The sequence below is a fragment of the Callithrix jacchus genome, chromosome X, assembly GCF_049354715.1.
Source record: "Callithrix jacchus isolate 240 chromosome X, calJac240_pri, whole genome shotgun sequence".
Lineage (NCBI taxonomy): Eukaryota > Metazoa > Chordata > Mammalia > Primates > Cebidae > Callithrix > Callithrix jacchus.
Genome location: NC_133524.1, coordinates 131,317,445 through 131,340,441, shown reverse-complemented (window position 1 = coordinate 131,340,441; position 22,997 = coordinate 131,317,445). Strand labels below are relative to the sequence as shown.

The following is a 22,997-nucleotide window of genomic DNA, read 5'->3' as shown; positions in this document are numbered from 1 at the left end:
TGCTACGAAAATATATACAACAAAAGTAACTTGTAGCATTCATCAAACTATGCCTCCTTAGGGAAATCAAGTAGGACAGTACAACTAAGAAGCAGATATACACAGACCTCTGGTCCTCCTGGATGAAATTCCAGCTGCTGCCGTATTACCAAGCCCTAGTGGAGCAGTTGACAAGACGTTATCAGGTACTGGTTGGCTGTTACTTCTCTTCTCTTCACGGACGCTGTGCGTGACTGCAGCATCTGGAAACCAAATGAAATGGTTGAGCTGTGAGTTACTTGCATTATGTAAACCACACAGGCATCGCCCTCAAATGCTCAGCGTCTAGGAAATTATCACCTGGAGAAGGATATACCAGGCAGCAATCTGAGAACCCTAAACTTGAGGCCAGGAAAGATAGTACAACAACACTAGATTCTTTCCTCATGACACTGTGCATGCATATAGAAACCAAGTAGGACAGTATATCGAGTGAACAAACATACACGGATCCCTGGTACTCATGGATGAAACACCAGCTGCTCCCATATTAATAAGTGCTGGGGGAATAGTTGAGAAGACATTATTGGGTTCTGCTTCAGCATTTTTAATCTTCTCCCCATGGACGTTGTGAGTGATGGTAGAATCTGGAAAGACAATGAAGACGTTAAGTTTTGAGTTAAGCGCATTATGTCAGCCCACAGGTGTATCCCCCTGATGATCAGTTTCTAGGAATCTATTTCAAAAAGCCAGAGACAATATGCCAGATGGGCATCTGAGAACACTCAAATGTACTCATGGAATATAATACAACAAATTCACTTTCTCCTATTCAGGACACTAGTCATGCCTATGAAAACCAAGTAGGATAGTCCAAATGAATACGCAAACATACACTGATCCCTGGTGCTCATGGCTGGGAGACCAGCTGTTGCCAAATAAGGAGGTCCTTGGAGAACAGTTGACAAGACGTTATTAGGTGTTGGTTGCTTGTTTTCCATGTTCTCTTTGTGGACATTTTGAGTGATGGTAGCATCTGAAAACCAAATGAAGAGGTTGAGCTGTGATGAAAGTGCATTATGTCAACCGCACAGGTATATCCCTCTGATCCTCAGTTTCTAGAAAACTATCAAAGAAATCAGGGTAGTATATGCCACGTGGCTATCTGATACCCCTCAAATTAATGCTAGGAAACTATATACAACAAAATTAACTTGTAGCATTCATCAAACTATGCCTCCTTAGGGAAATCAAGTAGGACAGTACAACTAAGAAGCAGATATACACAGACCTCCGGTCCTCCTGGATGAAATTCCAGCTACTGCCATATTACCAAGACCTGGTGGAGCAGCTGACCACACGTTGTCAGTTGCTAGTTGGATGTTATTTATCTTTACTTCATGGATATTGTGAGTGACTGCAGCATCTGGAAACCAACAGAAATGGCTGGGCTGTGAGGTAAGTGCATCCTGTGAACATCACAGGCATATCCCTCTGATGCTCAGTATCTAGGACATTATCTCATAAAGAAGAAGGACATACCAAGCAGCAGTCTGAGAAGCTTAGGATTGAGGCCACGAGGCAAAACTATCCAGGACATAGGAGTAGGCAAGGACTTTATGAACAAAACACCAAAGCATGGGCAACAAAATCCAAAATAGACAAATGGGACCTAATCAAACTCCACAGCTTCCGCACGGCAAAAGAAACAGTCACTAGAGTGGATCGGCAACCAACAGAATGGGAAAAAATTTTTGCAGTTTACCCATCTGACAAAGGGCTGATATCCAGAATTTACAAAGAACTCAAACGGATTTACAGGAAAAAAACAAACAAGCCCATTCAAAAGTGGGCAAAGGATATGAACAGACACTTTACGAAAGAAGACATATATGAGGCCAACAATCATATGAAAAAATGCTCATCGTCACTGGTCATCAGAGAGATGCAAATCAAAACCACATTGAGATACCATCTCACGACAGTTAGAATGGCGATCATTAAAAAATCTGGAGACAACAGATGCTGGAGAGGATGTGGAGAAAAAGGAACACTTTTACACTGTTGGTGGGAGTGTAAATTAGTTCAACCATTGTGGAAGACAGTGTGGCGATTCCTCAAGGCCTTAGAAATAGAAATTCCATTTGACCCAGCAATCCCATTACTGGGTATATATCCAAAAGACTATAAATTGTTCTACTATAAGGACACATGTACACGAGTGTTCATTGCAGCACTGTTTACAATAGCAAAGACCTGGAATCAACCAAAATGCCCATTGATAATAGACTGGATTGGAAAAATGTGGCACATATACACCATGGAATATTATGCAGCAAACAGAAATGATGAGTTTGTATCGTTTGTAGGTACATGGATGAATCTGGGGAACGTCATCCTCAGCAAACTGACACAAGAACAGAAAATGAAACACCGCATATTCTCACTCATAGGCGGGTGATGAAAAATGAGAACACATGGACACAGAAAGGGGAGTACTAAACACTGGGGTCTATTGGGAGGAAAAGGGGAGGGCCAGTGGGAGGGGGAGGTGGGGAGGGATAGCCTGGGGAGAAATGCCAAATATGGGTGAAGGGGAGAAGGAAAGAAAAGCACACTGCCATGTGTGTTCCTAGGCAACTGTCTTCCATGCTCTGCTCATGTACCCCAAAACCTAAAATTCAATAAAAAATTTAAAAAAAAAGAAAAGATAGTACAAGAAAACTACATTCTTCCCTCATGACACTATGCACGCACATGGAAACCTAGTAGAATTGTAAGCCAATTGCACAAAGGTACACTGATCCCTGGTGCTCATGGATGTCACAACAGCTGCTGCCATATTAATAAGTGCTGGGGGACTAGCTGGGAAGGTTTCATTGAGTGCTGCGTGGGCATTTTTAATCTTCCCTCACAAACATTGTGAGTGATCGCACTATATGGAAATGAAATGAAGGGGTTCAGTGTTGAGGTATGTGCATTATGTTAACCCCACAGGTATATCCTCCTGGTGTTCACGTTCTAGAAAACTATTTCATAAAGCCATAGAGGACATGAAAACTATTTCATAAAGCCAGCAGGGGTGAATATGCTAAATGTGCATAAGATGCCCCTAAAATTGAGGCTTGGAAAGTATATACAACAAAATTAATTTGTAGTATTCATCAAACTATGCCTGTTTAGGGAAACCAAGTAGGACAGGAAAACTAAGAAGCAGACATACACACACCTCTGGTCCTCGTGGATGAAATTCCAGCTGCTGCCCTATGACCAAGACCTGGTGGAGCAGTTGAAAAGATGTTGTAAAGTGCTCGTTGGCCGTTATTTATCATCGCTTCACGGACGTTGTGAGTGACCGCAGCATCTGGAAACCAAATGCAGTGGTTGAGCTGTGCGTTATGTGCATTAAGTCAACCGCACAGGCATGCCCCTCGGATGCTCAGAATCGAGGAAATTATCTCATAAAGAAGAAGGACATACGAAGTAGCAGTCTGAGAACCGTAAATTTGAGGCCAGTAAAGATAGTACAACAACACTGTATTCTTCCCTCATGACACTACACATGCATATAGAAATCAAGTAGGACAGTACGCCAAGTGAACAAACTTACACTGATCCCTGGTACTCATGGATGAAACACCCGCTGCTGCCATATTAATATGTGCTGGTGGAATAGTTGAGAAAACATTCTTGGGTGCCGTTTGGGCATTTTTAATCATCTCCTCATGGACATTGTGAGTGGTGGTAGAATCTGGAAATGAAATCAGGAGGTTCAGTCTTGCGTTATGTGTACTATGTCAACTCTACAGGTATATCCTCCTGATACTCAGTTTCTAGAAAACGATTTCAAAAAGCTGAAGAGGATATGCCAGATGGCGATCTGAGAGCACTCAAATGCAGCTCACTGAAGATAATACAATAAAACCACCTTCTCCCGTTCAGGACACTAGGCATGCCTATGAAAACCAAGTAGGATAGTCCAAATGAATAAGCAAACATACACTGATCCCTGGTGCTCATGGCTGGGAGACCAGCTGTTGCCAAATAAGGAAGTCCTTGGAGAACAGTTGACAAGACGTTATTAAGTGTTGGTTGGTTATTTTCCATCTTCTCTTTGCGGACATTTTGAGTGACGGTAGCATCTGAAAACCAAAGATGAGGTTGAGCTGTGAGGTAAGTACATTATGTCAACCACAGAGATATGTCCGTCTGATCCTCAGTTTCTAGGAAATTATCAAAGACAGCAGGGTTGCATATGCCATGTGGCTATCTGATACCCCTCAAATTGACGCTAGGAACGTGTATATGACAAAATTAACCTGTAGCATACATCGATCTATGCCTCCTTAGGGAAATCAAGTCGGACAGTACAACTAAGAAGCAGATCTACACAGACCTGTGGTTCTCGTGGATGACACTCCAGCCGCTGCCACATTACCAAGACCTAGTGGAGCAGCTGACAAGACGTTGTCAGGTAGTAGTTGGCCGTTATTTATCTTCGCTTCACGGACATTGTGAGTGACTGCAGCATCTGAAAACCAACAGAAATGGCTGGGCTGTGAGGTAAGTGCATTATGTCAACCACAGCATACCCCTCTGATGCTCAGTATCCAGAAAATTATCTCATAAAGAAGGACATACCAAGTAGCAGTCTGAGAACCTTAAGATTAAGGCCAGGAAAGATAGTACAACAAAATTACATTCTTCCCTCATGACACTATGCACGCATAATGAAACCTAGTAGGATAGTAAACCAATTGCATACGGGTACACTGATCCCTGTTGCTCATGGATGACACAACAGCTGCTGGCATATTAATAAGTGCTGGGGGACTAGCTGGGAAGATTTTATCAGGTACTGCTTGGGCATTTTTAATCTTCTTCTCACAGACATTGTGAGTGATCGTAGCATTTGGAAATGAAAAGAAGGGGTTCAGTGTTGAGGTATGTGCATTATGTTAACCCCACAGGTATATCCTCCTAATGCTCACTTCCTAGAAAACTATTTCATAAAGCCAGAGAGGATATGCCAGACGGCAATCTGAGAACACTCAAATGCAGCTCACGAAAGACAATACAACAAAATCACCTTCTCCCATTCAGGACACTAAGCATGCCTATGAAAACCAAGTAGGATAGTCCAAATGAATAAGCAAACATACACTGATCCCTGGTGCTCATGGCTGGGAGACCAGCTGTTGCCAAATAAGGAAGTCCTTGGAGAACAGATGACAAGACTTTATTAAGTGTTGGTTGGTTATTTTCCATCTTCTCTTTGCGGACATTTTGAGTGATGGTAGCATCTGAAAACCAAATGAAGAGGTTGAGCTGTAAGGTAAGTACATTATTTCAACCCCAGAGTTATATCCCTCTGATCCTCACTTTCTAGGAAATTATCAAAGAAACCAGGGTAGGATATGCCACGTGGCTCTCTGATAACCCTCAAATTGATGCTAGGAAACTATATCCAACAAAATTAACTTGTAGCATTCATCAAACAATGCCTCCTTAGGGAATCCCAGTAGGACGGTCCAACTAAGAAGCAGACATACATAGATCTCTGGTCTTCGTGGATGAAATTCCAGCTGCTGCCAAATTACCAAGCCCTGGTGGAGCAGTTGACAATATGCTATCAGGTGCTAGTTGGATATTATTTATCTTTGCTTCATAGACGTTGTGAGTGATCGCAGCATCTGGAAACCAAATGAAGTGGTTGAGCTGTGTGTTTCATGCATTATGTCAACCGCACAGGCATACGCCTCTGATATTCAGTATCGAGGAAATTAACTCATAAAGAAGGACATACCAAGGAACAGTCTGAGAACCGTAAAGTTGAGGCCAGTAAAGATAGTACAAAAACACTGTATTCTTCCCTCATGACACTGCACATGCATATAGAAATCAAGTAGGACAGTACGCCAAGTGAGCTAACTTACAATGATCCCTGGTACTCATGGACGAAACACCCGCTGCTGCCATATTAATATGTGCTGGTGGAATAGCTGAGAAAACATTATTGGGTGGTGTTTGTGCATTTTTAATCTTCTCCTCATGGACATTGTGAGTGATGGTAGAATCTGGAAATGAAATCAGGAGTTTTGGTTTTGAGTTATGTGTACTAGGTCAACTCTACAGTCATATCCCCCTGATACTCAGTTTGTAGAAAACGATTTCATAAAGCTGAAGAGGATATGCCAGATGGCTATCTGAGAACATTCAAATGCAGCTCACAGAATATAATACAACAAAATCACCTTCTCCCGTTCAGGACACTAGGCATCCCTATGAAAACCAAGTAGGATAGTCCAAATGAATAAGCAAACATACACTGATCCCTGGTGCTCATGGCTGGGAGACCAGCTGTTGCCAAATAAGGAAGACCTTGGAGAACAGTTGACAAGACGTTATTAGGTGTTGGTTGGTTATTTTCCATCTTCTCTTTGCGGACATTTTGAGTGATGGTAGCATCTGAAAACCAAATGAAGAGGTTGAGCTGTAAGGTAAGTATATTATGTCAACCCCAGAGGTATATCCGTCTGATCCTCAGTTTCTAGGAAATTATCAAAGACAGCAGGGTTGGATATGCCCTGTGACTATCTGATACCCCTCAAATTGATGCTAGGAAAGTGTATACAATAAAATTAACTTGTAGCATTCATGGATCTATGCCTCCTTAGGGAAATCAAGTAGGACGGTAAGACAAACAGCAGACCTACACAGACCTGTGTTCCACGTGGATGAAATTCCAGCTGCTGCCATATTACCAAGACCTGGTGGAGCAGCTGACAAGACGTTGTCAGGTGCTAGTTGGCTGTTATTTATCTTCGCTTCACGGACATTGTGAGTGACTGCAGCATCTGGAAACCAACAAAAAAGGCTGGGCTGTGAGGTAAGTGCATTATGTCAACCACAGCATACCCCTCTGATGCTCAGTATCCAGGAAATTATCTCATAAAGAAGTGGGACATACCAAGTAGCACTCTGAGAAACTTAAGATTCAGGCCAGGAAAGATAGTACAACAAAACTACATTCTTCCCTCATGACACTATGCACGCATATGGAAACCTAGTAGGATACTAAACCAATTGCTCAAAGGTACACTGATCCCTGTTGCTCAAGGATGACACAACAGTTGCTGCCATATTAATAAGTGCTGGGGAACTAGCTGGGAAGCTAGCTGGGAAGCTTTTATCGGGTACTGCTTGGGCATTTTTAATCTTCTTCTCACAAACATTGTGAAAGATCATACCATCTGGAAATTAAATAAAGGGGTTCAGTTTTGAGTTATGTGCATTATGTTAACCCCACAGGTATATTTTCCTGATGCTCACTTTCTAGAAAACTATTTCAGGAAGCCAGAGAGGATATGCCAGGTGGCGATCTGAGAACACTCAAATGCAGCTCACGAAAGACAATACAACAAAATCACCCTCTCCCATTCAGGACACTAGGCATGCCTATGAAAACCAGGTAGGATAGTCCAAATGAATAAGCAAACATACACTGATCCCTGGTGCTCATGGCTGGGAGACCAGCTGTTGCCAAATAAGGAAGTCCTTGGAGAACAGTTGACAAGGCGTTATTAAGTGTTGGTTGGTTATTTTCCATCTTCTCTTTGCAGACATTTTGAATGATGGTAGCATCTGAAAACCAAATACAGAGGCTGAGCTGTGACGGAAGTGCAGTGTGTCAACCCCAGAGGTATATCCCTCTGATCCTCACTTTCTAGGAAATTATAAAAGAATCCAGGGGTTGATATGTCACGTAGCCGTGATACCCCTCAAATTGATGCTAGGAAACTATATCCAAGAAAATTAACTTGTAGCATTCATCAAACAATGCCTCCTTAGGGAAACCAAGTAGGACAGTACAACTAAGAAGCAGACATACACAGATCTCCGGTCCTCGTAGATGAAAGTCCAGCTGCTGCCATATTAGCAAGACCTGGTGGAGCAGTTGACAAGAGGTTATCAGGTGCTGATTGGCCGTTATTTATCTTCTCTTCAAGGATTGCATGAGTGACTGCAGCATCTGGAAACCAAATGAAGTGGTTGAGCTGTGTGTTTCATGCATTATGTCAACCGCACAGGCATACCGCTCGGATGCTCGGTATCGAGGAAATTATCTCATAAAGAAAAAAGACATACCAAGTAGCAGTCTGAGAACCGTAAAGTTGAGGCCAGTAAAGATAGTACAACAACACTGTATTCTTCCCTCATGGCACTACGCATGCATATAGAAACCAAGTAGGACAGTACGCCAAGTGAGCTAACTTACACTGATTCCTGGTACTCATAGAAGAAACACCCGCTGCTGCCATATTAACACGTGCTGGTGGAATACCTGAGAAGACATTATTGGGTGCCGTTTGGGCATTTTTAATCTCCTCATGGACATTGTGAGTGATGGTAGAATCTGGAAATGAAATCAGGAGGTTTAGTTTTGAGTTATGTGTACTATGTCAACTCTACAGGCATATCCTCCTGATACTCAGTTTCTAGAAAACTATTTCATAAAGCTGAAGAGGATATGCTAGATGGTGATCTGAGAACATTCAAATGCAGCTCATGAATGAGAACACAACAAAATCACCTTCTCCCATTCAGGACACTAGGCATGCCTATGAAAACGAAGTAGGATAGTATAAATTAATAAGCAAACATACACTGACCCCTGGTGCTCATGGCTGGGAGACCAGCTGTTGCCAAATAAAGATGTTCTGGTAGAACAGTTGATAAGACGTTATTAGGTGTTGGTTGTGTATTTCTCATCTTCTCTTTGTGGACATTTTGAGTGACAGTAGCACCTGAAAACCAAATGAAGAGTTTGAGCTGTGAGGTAAGTACATTATTCAACCCCAGAGGTATATCCCTCTGATCCTCACTTTCTAGGAAATTATCAAAGAATCCAGGGGTGAATATGCCAAGTGAAACATCTGATACCCCTCAAATTGAGGCTAGGAAAGTACATACAACAAAATTAACTTGTAGCATTCATCAAACTATGCCTCCTTAGGGAAACCAAGTAGGACAGTACAACTAAGAAGCAGACATACACAGACCTGTGGTCCTCGTGGATGAAATTCCAGCTGCCGCCATATTACCAAGACCTGCTGGAGCAGCTGACGAGACGTTGTGAGGTGCTAGTTGGCCATTATTTACCTTTGCTTCAGGGATATTGTGAGTGACTGCAGCATCTGGAAACCGAATGAAGTGGTTGAGCTGTGAGGTAAGTGCTTATCTCACTGCCACATGTATGTTTTTCTGACAAAGAGATTTAAGCAATTGTTCCATCACACAAGAGGCTGTATCAGGTGGCGATCTGAGACCCTTCAAATTTAGGTCGGAAAAGATAATACAACCAAAGCACCTTTTTTCCTGCATGATACTGCATGTTTATGGAAACCAAGTAGGACAACGTAGTTAGTAAATGAACATGCAGAGATCCCTGGTACTCAGGGGTTGAATACCTGCTTCTGTGAAGTTCCTAAGCCCTGCTGTAATAGTTGACAAGAATTCATGAGGTGTTGATTTGTCACTTTTTATCTTTTCTTCACAGACATTTTGAGCAATGGTAAAACCTGCAAACCACATGAAGAGTTTCAGCTGTGAGCTAAGTGCATTATATCAGCCCTATAGGTCTATCTCTCTGACGCTCAGTTTCTAGGAAATTATCTAATAAAGCAGGGGAGGATATGCCAGGTGGCCCTGTGAGAACCCTCCAATTGATCCCAAGAAAGTATATGCTATAAAACCACCTTCTACCTTTCATGAAATATGCAATCATATGGAAACCAGTGATGACACTACAACTAATTAAGAGACATACACAGATCCCTGGTACTCATGCATGGAAGAGCAGCTGCGACCATAAGACCAAGCAGTGGTGGAACAGGTGACATGAGATTACCAGTTTGGGATGGGCCATTTTCCATCTTCTCTTCATGTACATTGTGAGAGATGGTACCATCTGGAAACCAAAGGAAGATTTTGAGCTTGAAGTAAGTGAATTACGTCAATGCCACCGGTATATCCCACTGATGATCAGTTTCTAGGAAATTATCCCATAAAGCAAAAGAACACATCAAATGATGATCTGCGGCTCCTCAAATTGAGGCCAAGGAAGACAATTCACAAAACAACCTTCTTCCCTTCATGGCACTATGCCTGCATATGGAAACCAAGGAGGACAGTACAAGTAAAAAATGAACATACACAGATCCCTGGTGCTCATTGCTGGAATACCAGCTCCTGCCATATTATTAAACCATGCTAGAATATTTGGCCAGACGTTATCCTGTTGTGGTTGGTCATTTTCCATCCTCTGTTCATGGACATTGTGACTGACGGTGGCATCTGGAAAACAAATGAAGAGGTCAAGATAGGAGTAGGTGCATTATGCCGCCCCCACAGGTATATCCCTCTGATGTTCAGCTCCTGAGAAATTTTTGCACAAATCAAGATGACAAGAGTGGCATCTGGGACCCCTCAAACTGATATCAAGAAAGATAATACAACAAGATCTCCATCTCCGCTTCCTGACAATATACATGCATATGGAAACAAAGTAGGAAAATCCAACTAAAAAGTGAACATACACAGACCATCAGTACTCGTGGCTGGAATAGCAGCTCCTGCCACATTAGTAAGTCCTATTGGAGCAGTTGATGAGATGTTGCCATGTTGGGGTTCGCCCTTTTCCATCTTCTCCTTAAGGACATTATAAATTTCGGTAGCATCTGGAAACCAAATGAAGAGCTGTGAGTAAGTGTATTATGGTAACTCCACAGGTATATCTGTGCTCAGTTTCTAGGAAATTATCTCATAAACCAGAGGATATACCAGGTTGCCATCTGAGACCCCTGAAATGGAGGCCTGGAAACATAGTATAACACAACCACCTCCTACCTGTTTTGACACTATACATGCATATGGAAACCAAGTAGGACAGTAACACTAACAAACAAACTTACCCAAATCCCTGGTACTCATGGATGAAATACCAGCGCCTGCCATATTAATAAGTCCTGGCTGAAGTGTCAACAACACGTTGTCAGGTGCTGGTAGGACATATTCCATCTTCTGTTCATGGACGCTGTGAGTGATGGTAGCGTCTGGAAATCAAAGGAAGAGGTTGAGCTGTGAGGTAAGTGCATTAGGCCAAACCATAAGTATATCCCTCTGATGCTCACTTTCCATGAAATTATTTCATAAAGCAGGAGGATATATAAGGTGGTGTATATATCTGGGGCCCCTCAGATTTAGTTCAGAAAATATAATACAACAAAACCACCTGCTTCCCTTCAGAAGGCACTACGCATGCATATGAAAAGCAAGTAGGACAGTACAACTTATAAGCGGACATATAGCGATCTCTGGGACTCATGGCCGGAATAGCAGTTGCTACCATATTACAAAGCCCTGTGGAATCAGTTGACAATACGTTACCAGGTTGGGGCTGGCCATTTTTCCTTCTCTCTTCATTGATATTGTGAGTGACGGTAGCATCTGGAAACCAAATGAAGAGTTCAAGCTCTGAGGAAAGTGCATTATGTCAACCCCACAGGTATATCCCTCTGGTGGTCAGTTTCTATGAAATTAACCCATAAAGCAGGACATATCAGGTGGAAAATGAGACGCCAGAAATTCAGACCAGAAACAATAATAATACAAAACGACTGTCTTCCCTGCATGTCACTGCATGCATACGGAAACCCAGTAGGACAGTATAACTAGTAAACAAACATATGCTGATCCCCAGTACTCAGGGGTGGAATACCAGCCCCTGTGAAATTTATAAGCCCTTCTATAACGGTTGACAGGGATCTATCAGGTGCCATTTGTTCCTTTTTTATCTTCTCTTCATAGACATTCTGAGTAACAGTTGAATCTGGAAACCAAAGGAAAAGGTTGAGCTGTGATGTAAATGCATTATGTCAGTCCCACAGGTGTATCCCTCTGATGCTCAGTTTCTACGAAATTATCTAAGAAACAGGGTAGGATATGGCTGGGCACGGTGGCTCACGTCTGTAATCCCAGCACTTTGGAAGGCTGAGGCGGGTGGATCTCGAGGTCAGAGACCAAGACCATCCTGGCCGACACGGTGAAACCCTGTCTCTACTAAAAATACAAATATTAGCTGGGCGTGGTGGTGCATGCCTGTTATCCCAGCTACTCAGGAGGCTGAGGCAGGAGAATCACTTGAACCCGGGAGGTGGAGATTGCAGCGACCGAGATAGCATCACTGCGCTCCAGCCTGGGTGAGAAAGTGAGAATCAGTTTTGAAAGAAAAAAGAAAAAAGAGAGAGAGAGAGAAAGAAAAAAAGAGAGATAAAGGGAGGAAGGAAGGAAGGGAGGGACTGAGGGAGGAAGGACGGATGGAAGGATGATATGCGGCCATCTGAGACCCCTCAAATTGAGAGTAGGAAAGAAAATACAACAAAACCGACTTCTACCATTCATGAACATATGCATGTTAGGGAAACCAACTATTCAGTACTACTAATTAAAAGACATACACAGATCCCTGATACTCATGGATGGAATACCAGCTGCAGTCATATGACCAAGGCATAGTGGAACAGTTGACAAGACTTTATCAGTTTGGGGTTGGCCATTTTCCATCTTCTGTTCATGGACATTTTGAGTGACAGTAGCATCTGAAAACCAAACAAAGAGGTTGAGCTGTGAGGTAAGTGCATTATGACAACCTCACTGGTATATCCCTCTGATCTTTCTAGGAAATTATCTGATAAAGCAGGAGCAGACATCATATGATTCGAGTTCCATCAAATTGAGGTCGGGAAAGATAATTCCCCAAAACCACCTTCTTCTCTTCATCATATTGCGCATGCATATGGAATCGTAGTAGGATACTACATCTAATAAACAAACATACACACATCTCTGGTACTCATCACTAGAATACCAGCTCCTGTCATATAAATCTGCTGTGACCGAGCATTTGACAAGACACTATCTGGTTGCAGTTGACCATTTTCCATCCTTTCTTCACGGATATTGTGATTGACGGTAGTATGTGGAAACCAAGTGAAGAGGTTGAGCTCTGAAGTAAGTGCATTATGTCAACCCCACAGGAATATCCCTCTGATGCTCAGTTTCTAGAAAATTATCTAAAAAATCAGGAGAGAATATGCCAGGTGGCCATGTGATATCCCCCAAATGGAGGCTAGGAAAGAATATGAAACAAAACCACCTTCTACCGTTCATGAAAATATGCCTGCTTATGGAAATCAGGTAGGATCGTACAATAAAGAAGCAGAGATACACAGATCTCTGGTCCTCGTGGATGAAATTCTAGGGGCTGCCAAATTACCAAGACCTGGTGGAGCAGTTGAAAAGACGGTATGAGGTGCTGGTTGGCCGTTATTCATCTTCTCTTCATGGATGTTGTGAGTCACCGCAGCATCTGGAAACCAAATGAAGTGGTTGAGCTGTGTGTTATGTGCATTACGTCAACTGCACAGGCATACCCCTCGGATGCTCAGTATCTAGGAAATTATCTCATAAAGGAGGAGGACATACCAGTTAGCAATTTCAGAACCCTAAAATTGAGGCCAGAAAAGATAATACAACCAAATTACCATCTTCCCTCATGACGCCATGAATGTATACGGAAACCAAATAGGACAGTACAACAAGTGAACAAACTTACACTGATCACCGAAACCCAGGGATGAAATACCAGCTGCTGTAATATTAATAAGCGCTGATGGAACAGTTGGAAAGACATTATCGGGTGTTGGTTGGCCATTTTTAACCTTTTCTTCACAGACATTGTGAGTGATGCTAGCATCTGGAAACCAAATGAAGAGGCTCAGTTGCAAGATAGGTGTGTTTTGTCCCATCATCCCGGTGAGACAGCTATGTATCAATCAGTTTCTATGGAATTATTCATTTCACGAAACAGAAGGACTTACCACATTGAAACACATATCAGGTCAGATTACACAATAAAACTACGTATGTATCTCTTGGCATAACGATGGTATGTAGTAAGTACGACAGTAGAATAAACATTCACAGATTTCTTGCACTCATCATTTTGCATCATCTTGCTGCCCTTTGCAATTCTCATTTGATATCGCTTTTATAGTTCACCTATACATGCCATGCTGTGCGCAGCAGGAAAGCCAGACTAAGTGAGGCCTTGTTGACTTGCCTCCTTTCTACATCATATAATCTGAGAAAATAGAGGTGGCTATTGGAGTTGAACACTCTTATCTCCACTCCATTGTCACACATCCCTAGTTTTTACGTGATTCTACAGATCCTCCCCTTTTGTCTGGAAAAGTAACATTCTTTTTACTCCAGGTCTGTCACCTCTTTCATTTATTCATTGTCTGTGGCAGGCGGCATGCCAGGAGCTGGGGATCAGCAGTAAAGAGGACGGAGAGCAACGGTCCCTGCCTTTGTGGGACTCATATCCCCATGGGGCAGTCGGACAGGACATACACAATGAGCAAATGAAACAAGTAGCATTGGGCTGGTGTCGGGGAAGTAGTCCACATGCCTGAGGGAGACAGCAGCAGAGGGAGCCTCAGGGGCTCTGGCTCCTTGGGCAGAGCAATCTGAAGAAGTGCCATTGGACAGGGCTTGGAGGAAAAAGCAGAGCCTTCTGTGCAGAGGCAGAGGGAGAGTTCCAGACTGCGGTGAGGCCAAGGGTAGGGGCTGGAGTGGGAATGGACTGGGCACTACAGGGTGTTAGACAGAGGCAAAGAGAGCCAGGAGAAAATGGATGGGTCCCTTGTTAGGAGAGGGACAGTTGAGGATGGGATTTTAGGAGGGAAATGGCATGCTGACCTAATTTTCTAGCCACAGGGTTAGAGAGTATGCTACAGATGAGGGAAGATTAGAAAGAGATTTAAGAAGATGTTGTACTACCTTGGTCAGCGATCACGGCAGTGTGCACTGGAGTGATAGCGGGAAATGGTGGGATGCAGAGTTTATACTGGGCATTGACTGCTGAACTTGATAAGAGATTGGAAATGAGAGAATAATAAAAGAATCATAAGAGAAATCATAAGTGACTTTAAGTATTTTGGGGTGCCCTACTAAGTAAAAGTATACCAGGGATGTGCAGGAGGGGTTAGGCAACCGACTATGGGAGCGGAATGCTGCCAACTCTTCCTGATTCTGGTTCAGTGACCTTATGTCGACAGCTTGAACTAGGCCATGGTGGGATTATTTGTACCGTGGACAGCTGAAAACTCTAAAACCAGGACTTCTGAAACCCCCATACCTGTGAACAGCTGCTTGTTACACCTTTGTGGATGTTTCACCTAATGGACAGTGTCTTTAACTGAAACAGTGAAGGCTGTGAGTAAAGTATTTTTGGAGAGAGGGAGGTCAGAAATTTGAACTTGCAGAGCTGGTTGAAATGTAGATGCCTATTAGACACCCTATAGAGATACTACACGTGTAGTTGTTTATGAGTTTGGATTTCAGGAGCAAGTCGTAGCCTAGAAGTTTAATGGTGACAGTTCTTGTAGTGTGAATCATTTAAAATTCTAAGACAGCATGACATCACATATGGAGATAGGATATTGAAGAGAAGAGAGGCTAGGATCAAGTTTTGGTGCCCTGAAATATTTAGAGGTAGGAAGCAAGAGGAGAAAAACAAAAAAGGAGAAGGAAAACGAGCCCTTAGTAACAGAGTAAGAAATCCAGGTGTCTGGGGACCCAAGAAGTTTTCCGTGCAGGAGGGCGTAAACAACTGTGTCACATGCTGCTGAGGAATTGATGTCAAAGTGCAGCAAACATGGCGACCTTGATGGCACTATTTTCATTGGAGTAGACTAAGAAGAAGCCATACTGCACTGGGTTAGAGAGGAGTGTGTGGTCAGGCGGAAAGTGAGCAGACCTGTCCTCTTGTTGTGCCCACCACCTCCTTCTGCCTCAGGAACCTGCTTTATTCATCTCACGATTGCAGCAACTGCAAATTGTTGCACCTAATTAGAACCTTGCACTTCCACTTCCAAATGTGCTCATATCTGTTCATCCTTCAAGGACAAGGCCACAAATGTCCTTTGACACGATTGAAGCCCAAAGATTGGATTCCCCCTCAGCTTCCTGTTGGTGTAACCACCGGGACGTACCCTGCCTTGTCGTAGAATAATAGCGTCTCTTGGATTTTCTGGAACGTCTCCTTTTCCTTCGATGCCTTCTTGCAGCCTGATTTACTTTGTCCCTCCTCATTTGCTGAAAAACATCAGTGAACATATTCCATTAAAGACAAATACAACCATTGCAAAGTCACAGTCTTCATATGCATACACAGCCATGCATTTATATCATTAAGTTTTAGCCAAAGGTCAAAGATTCATCATCACACACGATGCTCGCAGAAAAGGCAAGCCAACTCTAATGTAGTTTCAGTGAAACAAGCGAAGGCAAAATACAAGGTGTTATGCAAAGTCAAACATGGTACGGTCATGATTAATCAGAGTGCTTGGGGAATGAGTGGCTTTCATCAACCAAGACAAGAAACATGCTTATCTCTCTAATGTAGTACACATAATTGTCTCTCAGCCCTTGTTAGGGGACAAAAAAAAGCAAATACCGTTTTTATTTTTTAGTTGTTGAAAGTTACTTATTAACAAATGCTGATTAATACTATATTAGATAATATATGTAGACAGTGAAAGGTAGCATCGATTGAAAAGGTAAATTTTCCCACCTCCAACCTTATGGAGACTCAAATATGTTCATTTTGGAGCCAGGTAGGGGCAGGAGGTGCTTTGAAATATTGGTGGTAAATAAAACATGAAATTGAAGGATATACTAGGTTAACTAAAAGGTCCTGCCATCAAAAGATAACCCGAGAATATGGTCCTGCCTACTTAAAAAGTACTATTTGGCACTATTTCTACTGAAACTATATAAAAAAATTGAAAAGGAGGGACTCCTACTACATTTTAGGAGACCAGCATCATCCGGATACCAAAATCTGGCAGCGATACAGCAACAACAAACACTTCAGGCTGGTGTTCCTGATGAGCAATGACGCAAATATCCTTAATAAAATACTGGCCAACTGAATCGAGCAGCACATCAAAAAACTTATCTACCATGAACAAGTTGGCTTCATTGCCAGGACTCAAGGTCAGTTCAGAATAGGTAAATCAATAAATGTAATTCATCACATAAATAGAACTAAAGGCAAAAACCACATGATTATCTCAATGGATGCAGAAAAGGCCTTTGATAAAATTCAACATCCCATTATATTAAAAGCTCTCGGGCCGGGCGCGGTGGCTCAAGCCTGTAATCCCAGCACTTTGTGAGGCCGAGGCGGGTGGATCACGAGGTTAAGAGATCGAGACCATCCTGCTCAACATGGTGAAACCCCGTCTCTACTAAAAATACAAAAAATTAGCTGGGCATGGTGGCGCGTGCCTGTAATCCCAGCTACTCGGGAGGCTGAGGCAGGAGAATTGCCTGAACCCAGGAGGCGGAGGTTGCGGTGAGCCGAGATTGCGCCATTGCACTCCAACCTGGGTACCAAGAGTGAAACTCCGTCTCAAAAAAAAAAATAGCTCCCAAGAAACCAGGTATTGAATGCACACATCTCCAAACAGTAAGACCCATATATGACAAACTTACAGCCAATATCATATCGAATGGGAAAAAGCTGGAAGCATTCCTCTTGAAACTTGCACAAGACAAGGATGCCCTCCCTCACCAGTCCTGTCCAACATAGTATCAGACGTTCTGGCCAGGGCAATCAGGCAAGACAAAGAAAGAAAGGGTATTCAAATAGGGAAAGAGGACATGAAGTTATCTTTCTTTGCAGATGACATGGCCCCATATATAGAAAATACTATCATCTCAGTCCAAAAGTTTCTGAAGATGATAAGCAACTTCAGCAAACTCTCATGATATAAAATCCATGCGCAAAAATTGCTAGCATCCCTATATACCAAAAACAGGCAAGCAGAGAGCCAAATCATGAATGAACTCCCATTCACAATTGCTACAAAAAGAATAAAATACTTATGAATACAGCTAACAAGGGAAGTGAAGGACTTCCTCAGAGAGAACTTCAAACCACTGCTCAAAGAAATCCAAGAGGACACAAACAAATGGAAAAACACTCCATACTCACGAATAGGAAGAATGAATATCATGAAAATGGCCATACTGCCCAAAGTAATTGAGAGATTCAGTGCTATTCCCATTAAACTATCATGGACATTCTTCACAGAAGTAGAAGAAACTCTTTTAAATTTCATATGGATCCCCCCAAAAAAGCCACAATCGCCAAGACAATCCTAAGCAAAAGGGAGAAAGCTGGAGGCATCATGCTACCTAACTTCAAACTATACCGTGGGGCAACTGTAACCAAGACGACATGATACTGGTAGAGAAACAGATACATGGACCAATGGAGCAGATTAGAGAACTTGGAAGTAAGATCACACAATGATAAACATCTGATCTTGACAAACCTGACAAAAATAAGCAATGGAGACAGGATTCCCTATTTAATTAATGATACTGGGAGAATTGGCTAGCCATATACAAAAATTGAAACTGGGCCCCTTCCTTACAACTTATACAAAAATTAACGGAAGATGGATTAAATACTTAAATGTAACATCCAAAACTATAAAAACCCTATAAGAAAATCAAGGCAATATTATTCAGGACATAAGTTCGGCCAAAGATTTCATGACAAAAATGCCAAAAGCCATGGCAACAAAATAAAAATCTGACAAATGGGATCTAATGAAACTAAAAGCCTTCTGCAGAGCAAAATGAACAATGATCAGAGTGAACAGACAACCTACAGAATGGGAGAAAACTTCTGCAATCTGTCTATCTGACAAAGGTCTAATATCCAGAGTCTACAAGAAACTTAAACACATTTACAAAAGAAAACTAAACAACCCCATTAAAAAGTAGGCAAAGGACGTGAACAGACACTTCTCAAAAGAAGATATTCATGCGGCCAACAAACATATGAAGAAAAGCTCAACATCACTGATCATTAGAGAAATGCAAATCAAAGCCATAATAAGATACCATCGCACAGTAGTCAGAATGGCGATTATTAAAACGTCAAAAACTACAGATGCTGGCAAGGTTGCGGAGAAAAAGGAACACTTTTACACTGTTGGTGGGAATGTAAATTACTTCAACCATGTGGAAGACAGTGTGGTGATTCCCAAAAGATCTAGAGGCAGAAATATAACTTGATTCACCAATCAAGTTATACTGGGTATACACCCAAGGAAATAGAAATCATTCCATTATAAAGATATATGCACACGTATATTCATTGCAGCACTATTTACAATAGCAAAGACGTGGAATCAACCCAAATGGCAATCAATGATAGACTGGATCAAGAAAATGTAGTACACATATACCAGGGAACACTATGCAGCCATAAAAAGGAATGAGATCATGTCCTTTGCGGAAACATTGACGGAGCTGGAAGCCATTATCCTCAACAAACTAATGCAGAGAAAGAAAACCAAACAGTGCGTGTTCTCACTTTTAAGTGGGAGCTGAATGATGAGAACACACAGACACATCAGGTAGGGCAACACATGCTGGGTCTTTCTGGGGGAGGGCTGGGGGGAGAGAGTACATCAGGAAGAATAGCTAATGGATGCTGGGCTTAATACCAAGGTGATTGATTGACAGGTGCAGCAAACCACCGTGCCACACATTTACCTATGTAAGAAACCTCCGTATACTGCACATGTACCCCAGAACTTAAAATAATAGGTGAAGTAATAACGAATATGCTCCCGCATTAAATAGGAAAGAGTATCAGCATATATTTCAAGAAATACATATTATATATATATACCATGTAATATATAGAACGTATATAATATATAATTTTGATTTTAAAATTTTCCAAAGCATTCTCACATCCTATAAAAGAGGAGCTGAGAATGTGTGAAGACATTTTTACTGAACATTTACTACCCTCCAGGTACTTTTCTAAATGCTTTGCATGTATTAACTCAATCCTTGGCCAATCCCTATGAGTGAGGTGTGATTCTTATCTCTTTCCTTAAGAAAGCGAAAATAAAGGCACGGAAAATTAGGGAAGAGTCTAATTAATTGAGGAGTGGGAAAGAATACAGACTATGCATTCGAACCCTGGCTCTATGTCCTACCATGTGTCATGTAGGGCAAGCCATTTGACCGCTGTCAGCCTTCATTTCTCATTAAAGGCGAGATAGTAATACACATCTGCAGAACAATTATGAGCATTAAATGTGATAATTAAAAACATCAGCTCCTAGTCCAATGAATCTACTCTTGGACCAAAAAGTTCCCATTTTATGTTCACATGAGAATTCCTGTGTCATATTCTTAGCTTTTAAATCAAGAGAATTAACACATATAGTTTATATTCATCTTTCCACTGAGAAAATACTTATACTAAGAATGTCACAATTAGGGCAGAAATAGAAAGTTATCTTACCTGGCCATCATTTGTAAGCACAGAGCCAACAGTGTGACGTTTTCCAGGTGGAGTTGGCTGACTCGTTTGAAGTGGAGAAACCGGCATCTGCAGATATGTCTGATAATTATCTCTGTGTGTTACTAGAACACTTTCATTTATACCTGGAACATAACTGGCACATAAATTGGCACTATACAGCTGAAATATATGATCCTCCTGAGAGCACATGATCACAGACTGTTTTAGCAATGGGTGCCTTGGTAGCAAACAGAGTTTAGAATCTCATATCTAGAATCTATATCATGTTCTGTGATCTATAAATCTAACTTTATCTAAGTGATGACTCACGCTACCATCACGACTTCCTGTAGGTTCACACCACTAGGTTAAACAAATCCCTTATGCCTCCAGCTTAGTTTGAGAGCAGACTGACTTTCCTTATGCCACCATCCCGACTAAAAGATCTATAATTCTAAATAGTAATACTTAAATATTTAGAATGCCAATTTTTGTAATTCCACAAGTTCATCTTTTCAGGCTTAAAGGAGAAGTATGTATTAATGAGCACATACACTTTCCTAGTTGTCCTACCTGCCCATCATTTGTAAAGTCATAGCCAACTGTATGAAGTTCTTCAGGTGGAGAAGGGTGTAGGCTACATGGCATTCTCTTACCTTCCAGGGAACGCTGAGTAGCGGGCCTAACCCTCTTTGGAAAATTTGATGAAATCTACAGATATTTTCCCCTGGAGAAGTACCCTTACACACAAAGTTGGTGTGCAAATTCAGAAGTGTGACGAGCCTAAGATCCGATTAGATTAGTGGACAGGTGACCGCACACAAAATCACCAAATTAGCGGTAAAGAGGGTTTATAAACTGCTGCCAATTATCCTGGATATTATCAGTTTTGTGATTTCCATATAAACAAGGAATTCTCTACCAAACTCACAGCAGTAAGCAGTGTGATATAGTATTTGTGTGTGCAATCTCTGGAATCTGACATACCTAGATTTTGTCACTTTTCCAACTGGTTAAACCTGAAAGAGCTACTTAAATGTGCACCCTAAGATTCTATTTCCGTAAAATGGGCATAAAACAGTACCTAACTCATGGTGCTCTTATAAGGATTATCAGAGATAAAGCACAAAGAAGATAGTGAATGTGCTGGTTGATACATACTTTGAAGCTTAAAAAAAATAAATTTGTGGGATTCAGTGAAAATGAGAAGTCTAAATATTAAAAAAAACAAACTACTCATGCAATAAACACCTTCTTACAAACTAGATTTATATTTTCAAAATTAATAAAACCTGGTACAAAAAACTTGTCTGGTTTCAGCATACCAAATTTCCTTCTGGTTAACTGGTCGAAAATGACTACTACTTGGCAATATCATAAGCATTTCTATATGTTTAAGGTTTCAAATCCTCCTTTATGAAAAAAACATTTGTTATTCCTGAAGTTTTAAACTGATGTATTTCATACTAGCAAGCAGAAAGAGGGGAATGATGAAAATTAAAGAAAATCAGTGAAATAAAAATCAATGAAATAAAAAATTGGTTCACAGAATAGTTGAGAAAAAAAACCTAACTTATCTTTTAGCTTGACTGACCAAGAATAAAAGAAAGGACTACACAGATTACCAAAATCAAGAATGAAAAGGGTGTTATGAATACTGACCTTACAGAAATTAAAAGGGGCCAGGCGCGGTGGCTCACTCCCGTAATCCCAGCACTTTGGGGAGCCGAGACCAGCGGATCACCTGAGGTCAGGAGTTTGAGACCAGCCTGGACAACATGGTGAAACCCTGACTCTACTAAAACACAAAAAATTAGCCGGGCGATATGATGCCACCTGTAACCCCAGCTACCCAGGAGACCGAGACAGAAGAAGTGCTTGAACCAGAAAGGCAGAAGTAGTTATGAGCCCAGATCGCGCCACCACCCTCCATCTTCAGCAAAAGAGTGAGACACCGTCTCACATGCACACACACACAAAGAAAGTGAGAAATTTAAAGACATACATTATGAACACCTTTATGCCAACAAATTAAACAACGCAGGTGAAACAGAGAAATTTCTAGAGAACAAATTACTGACTCAAAAGAAATAGAAATTTGCAATAGGACTATAGCATGGAAAGGTATTTAATTAGTAATTTTAAATCTCCCCACAAATGGAAGGCAAGCCGAGGTGGTTTCGCATGTAAATTCTATCAAACATTTAAGGAAGAAGTAATACCAATACTTAGCAAAGGATTTCAAAAGAATAAAAGAGGAAGGAACACTACTTCATTCTATGAGGCCAATATTACCCTGATATCAAAGCCAGACAAACATATTATAAGATGTTTTTGCCCGTCAGCTCCAAATTCACCCTTTGATTCCGCTGTGTGAGGTTCCGCGTTCCTCTGCCTATGTCCGCCGTACTGCCGATACCGAAGGCTGCGCGTAAAGAGGGTTAGAGTTAGCGAAGGGCGGGGACGCCACGCTTCCCGGTTCTTCCGGTTGGCGCCGGCGGTCTCGCAGTGCACGAGGCTTCACTTCGGGACTCTGGCCCCCCCAACA

General features: G+C 41.8%; 2 protein-coding genes across 3 annotated transcripts; both read right to left on the bottom strand.

Annotated features, from left to right (window-relative positions):
- Positions 1-64: 64 nt before the first annotated feature.
- Positions 65-5,757, bottom strand: LOC128930690 (uncharacterized). Of its 2 annotated transcripts, XM_078362525.1 has the most exons (10): positions 5,532-5,757; positions 5,142-5,282; positions 4,376-4,510; positions 3,981-4,121; positions 3,590-3,730; positions 3,209-3,343; positions 1,271-1,405; positions 875-1,015; positions 486-626; positions 65-242 (listed from the first exon to the last, which is right to left on the bottom strand). In XM_078362525.1, the coding sequence occupies exons 2-10, from the start codon at positions 5,245-5,247 to the stop codon at positions 85-87; spliced, it is 1,233 nt and encodes a 410-aa protein (XP_078218651.1). In that variant the 5' UTR covers positions 5,248-5,282; positions 5,532-5,757; the 3' UTR covers positions 65-84. The 2 variants fall into 2 exon arrangements, with proteins under 2 accessions (XP_078218651.1, XP_078218652.1); XM_078362526.1 differs by lacking the exon at positions 1,271-1,405.
- A 123-nt stretch (positions 5,758-5,880) lies between these two features.
- On the bottom strand, positions 5,881-22,888 carry LOC128930622 (uncharacterized). The gene is made up of 20 exons (XM_078363042.1): positions 22,745-22,888; positions 20,450-20,536; positions 16,098-16,200; positions 13,655-13,795; positions 13,268-13,408; positions 12,498-12,638; positions 11,428-11,487; positions 10,953-11,093; positions 10,578-10,718; positions 10,195-10,335; positions 9,890-9,949; positions 9,450-9,560; positions 9,036-9,176; positions 8,646-8,786; positions 8,258-8,395; positions 7,871-8,011; positions 7,483-7,623; positions 6,702-6,836; positions 6,307-6,447; positions 5,881-6,056 (listed from the first exon to the last, which is right to left on the bottom strand). Exons 2-20 carry the CDS (start codon positions 20,534-20,536, stop codon positions 5,881-5,883), a joined length of 2,421 nt encoding a protein of 806 aa, XP_078219168.1. The 5' UTR covers positions 22,745-22,888.
- Positions 22,889-22,997: the final 109 nt, after the last annotated feature.

Bases quoted from the DNA above. Each gene is read 5' to 3' on its own strand.
- LOC128930690 (XM_078362525.1), bottom strand. From the start codon at position 5,247: ATGGAAAATAACCAACCAACACTTAATAAAGTCTTGTCATCTGTTCTC. The intron at 4,511-5,141 runs GTATGTTTGCTT...GTTGGTTTTCAG, and splicing joins CATGAGCACCAGGGATCAGT to ATGCTGCAGTCACTCACAAT. The intron at 1,016-1,270 runs GTCTGTGTATAT...TTTGGTTTTCAG, and splicing joins TTCATCCAGGAGGACCGGAG to ATGCTACCATCACTCAAAAT.
- LOC128930622 (XM_078363042.1), bottom strand. From the start codon at position 20,536: ATGCCGGTTTCTCCACTTCAAACGAGTCAGCCAACTCCACCTGGAAAA. The intron at 11,094-11,427 runs GTAACGTATTGT...TTTGATTTCCAG, and splicing joins AAATGGCCAGCCCCAACCTG to ACGCTACCATCACTCACAGC. The intron at 6,057-6,306 runs GTATGTTTGCTT...TTTCATTTCCAG, and splicing joins CATGAGCACCAGGGATCAGT to ATTCTACCATCACTCACAAT.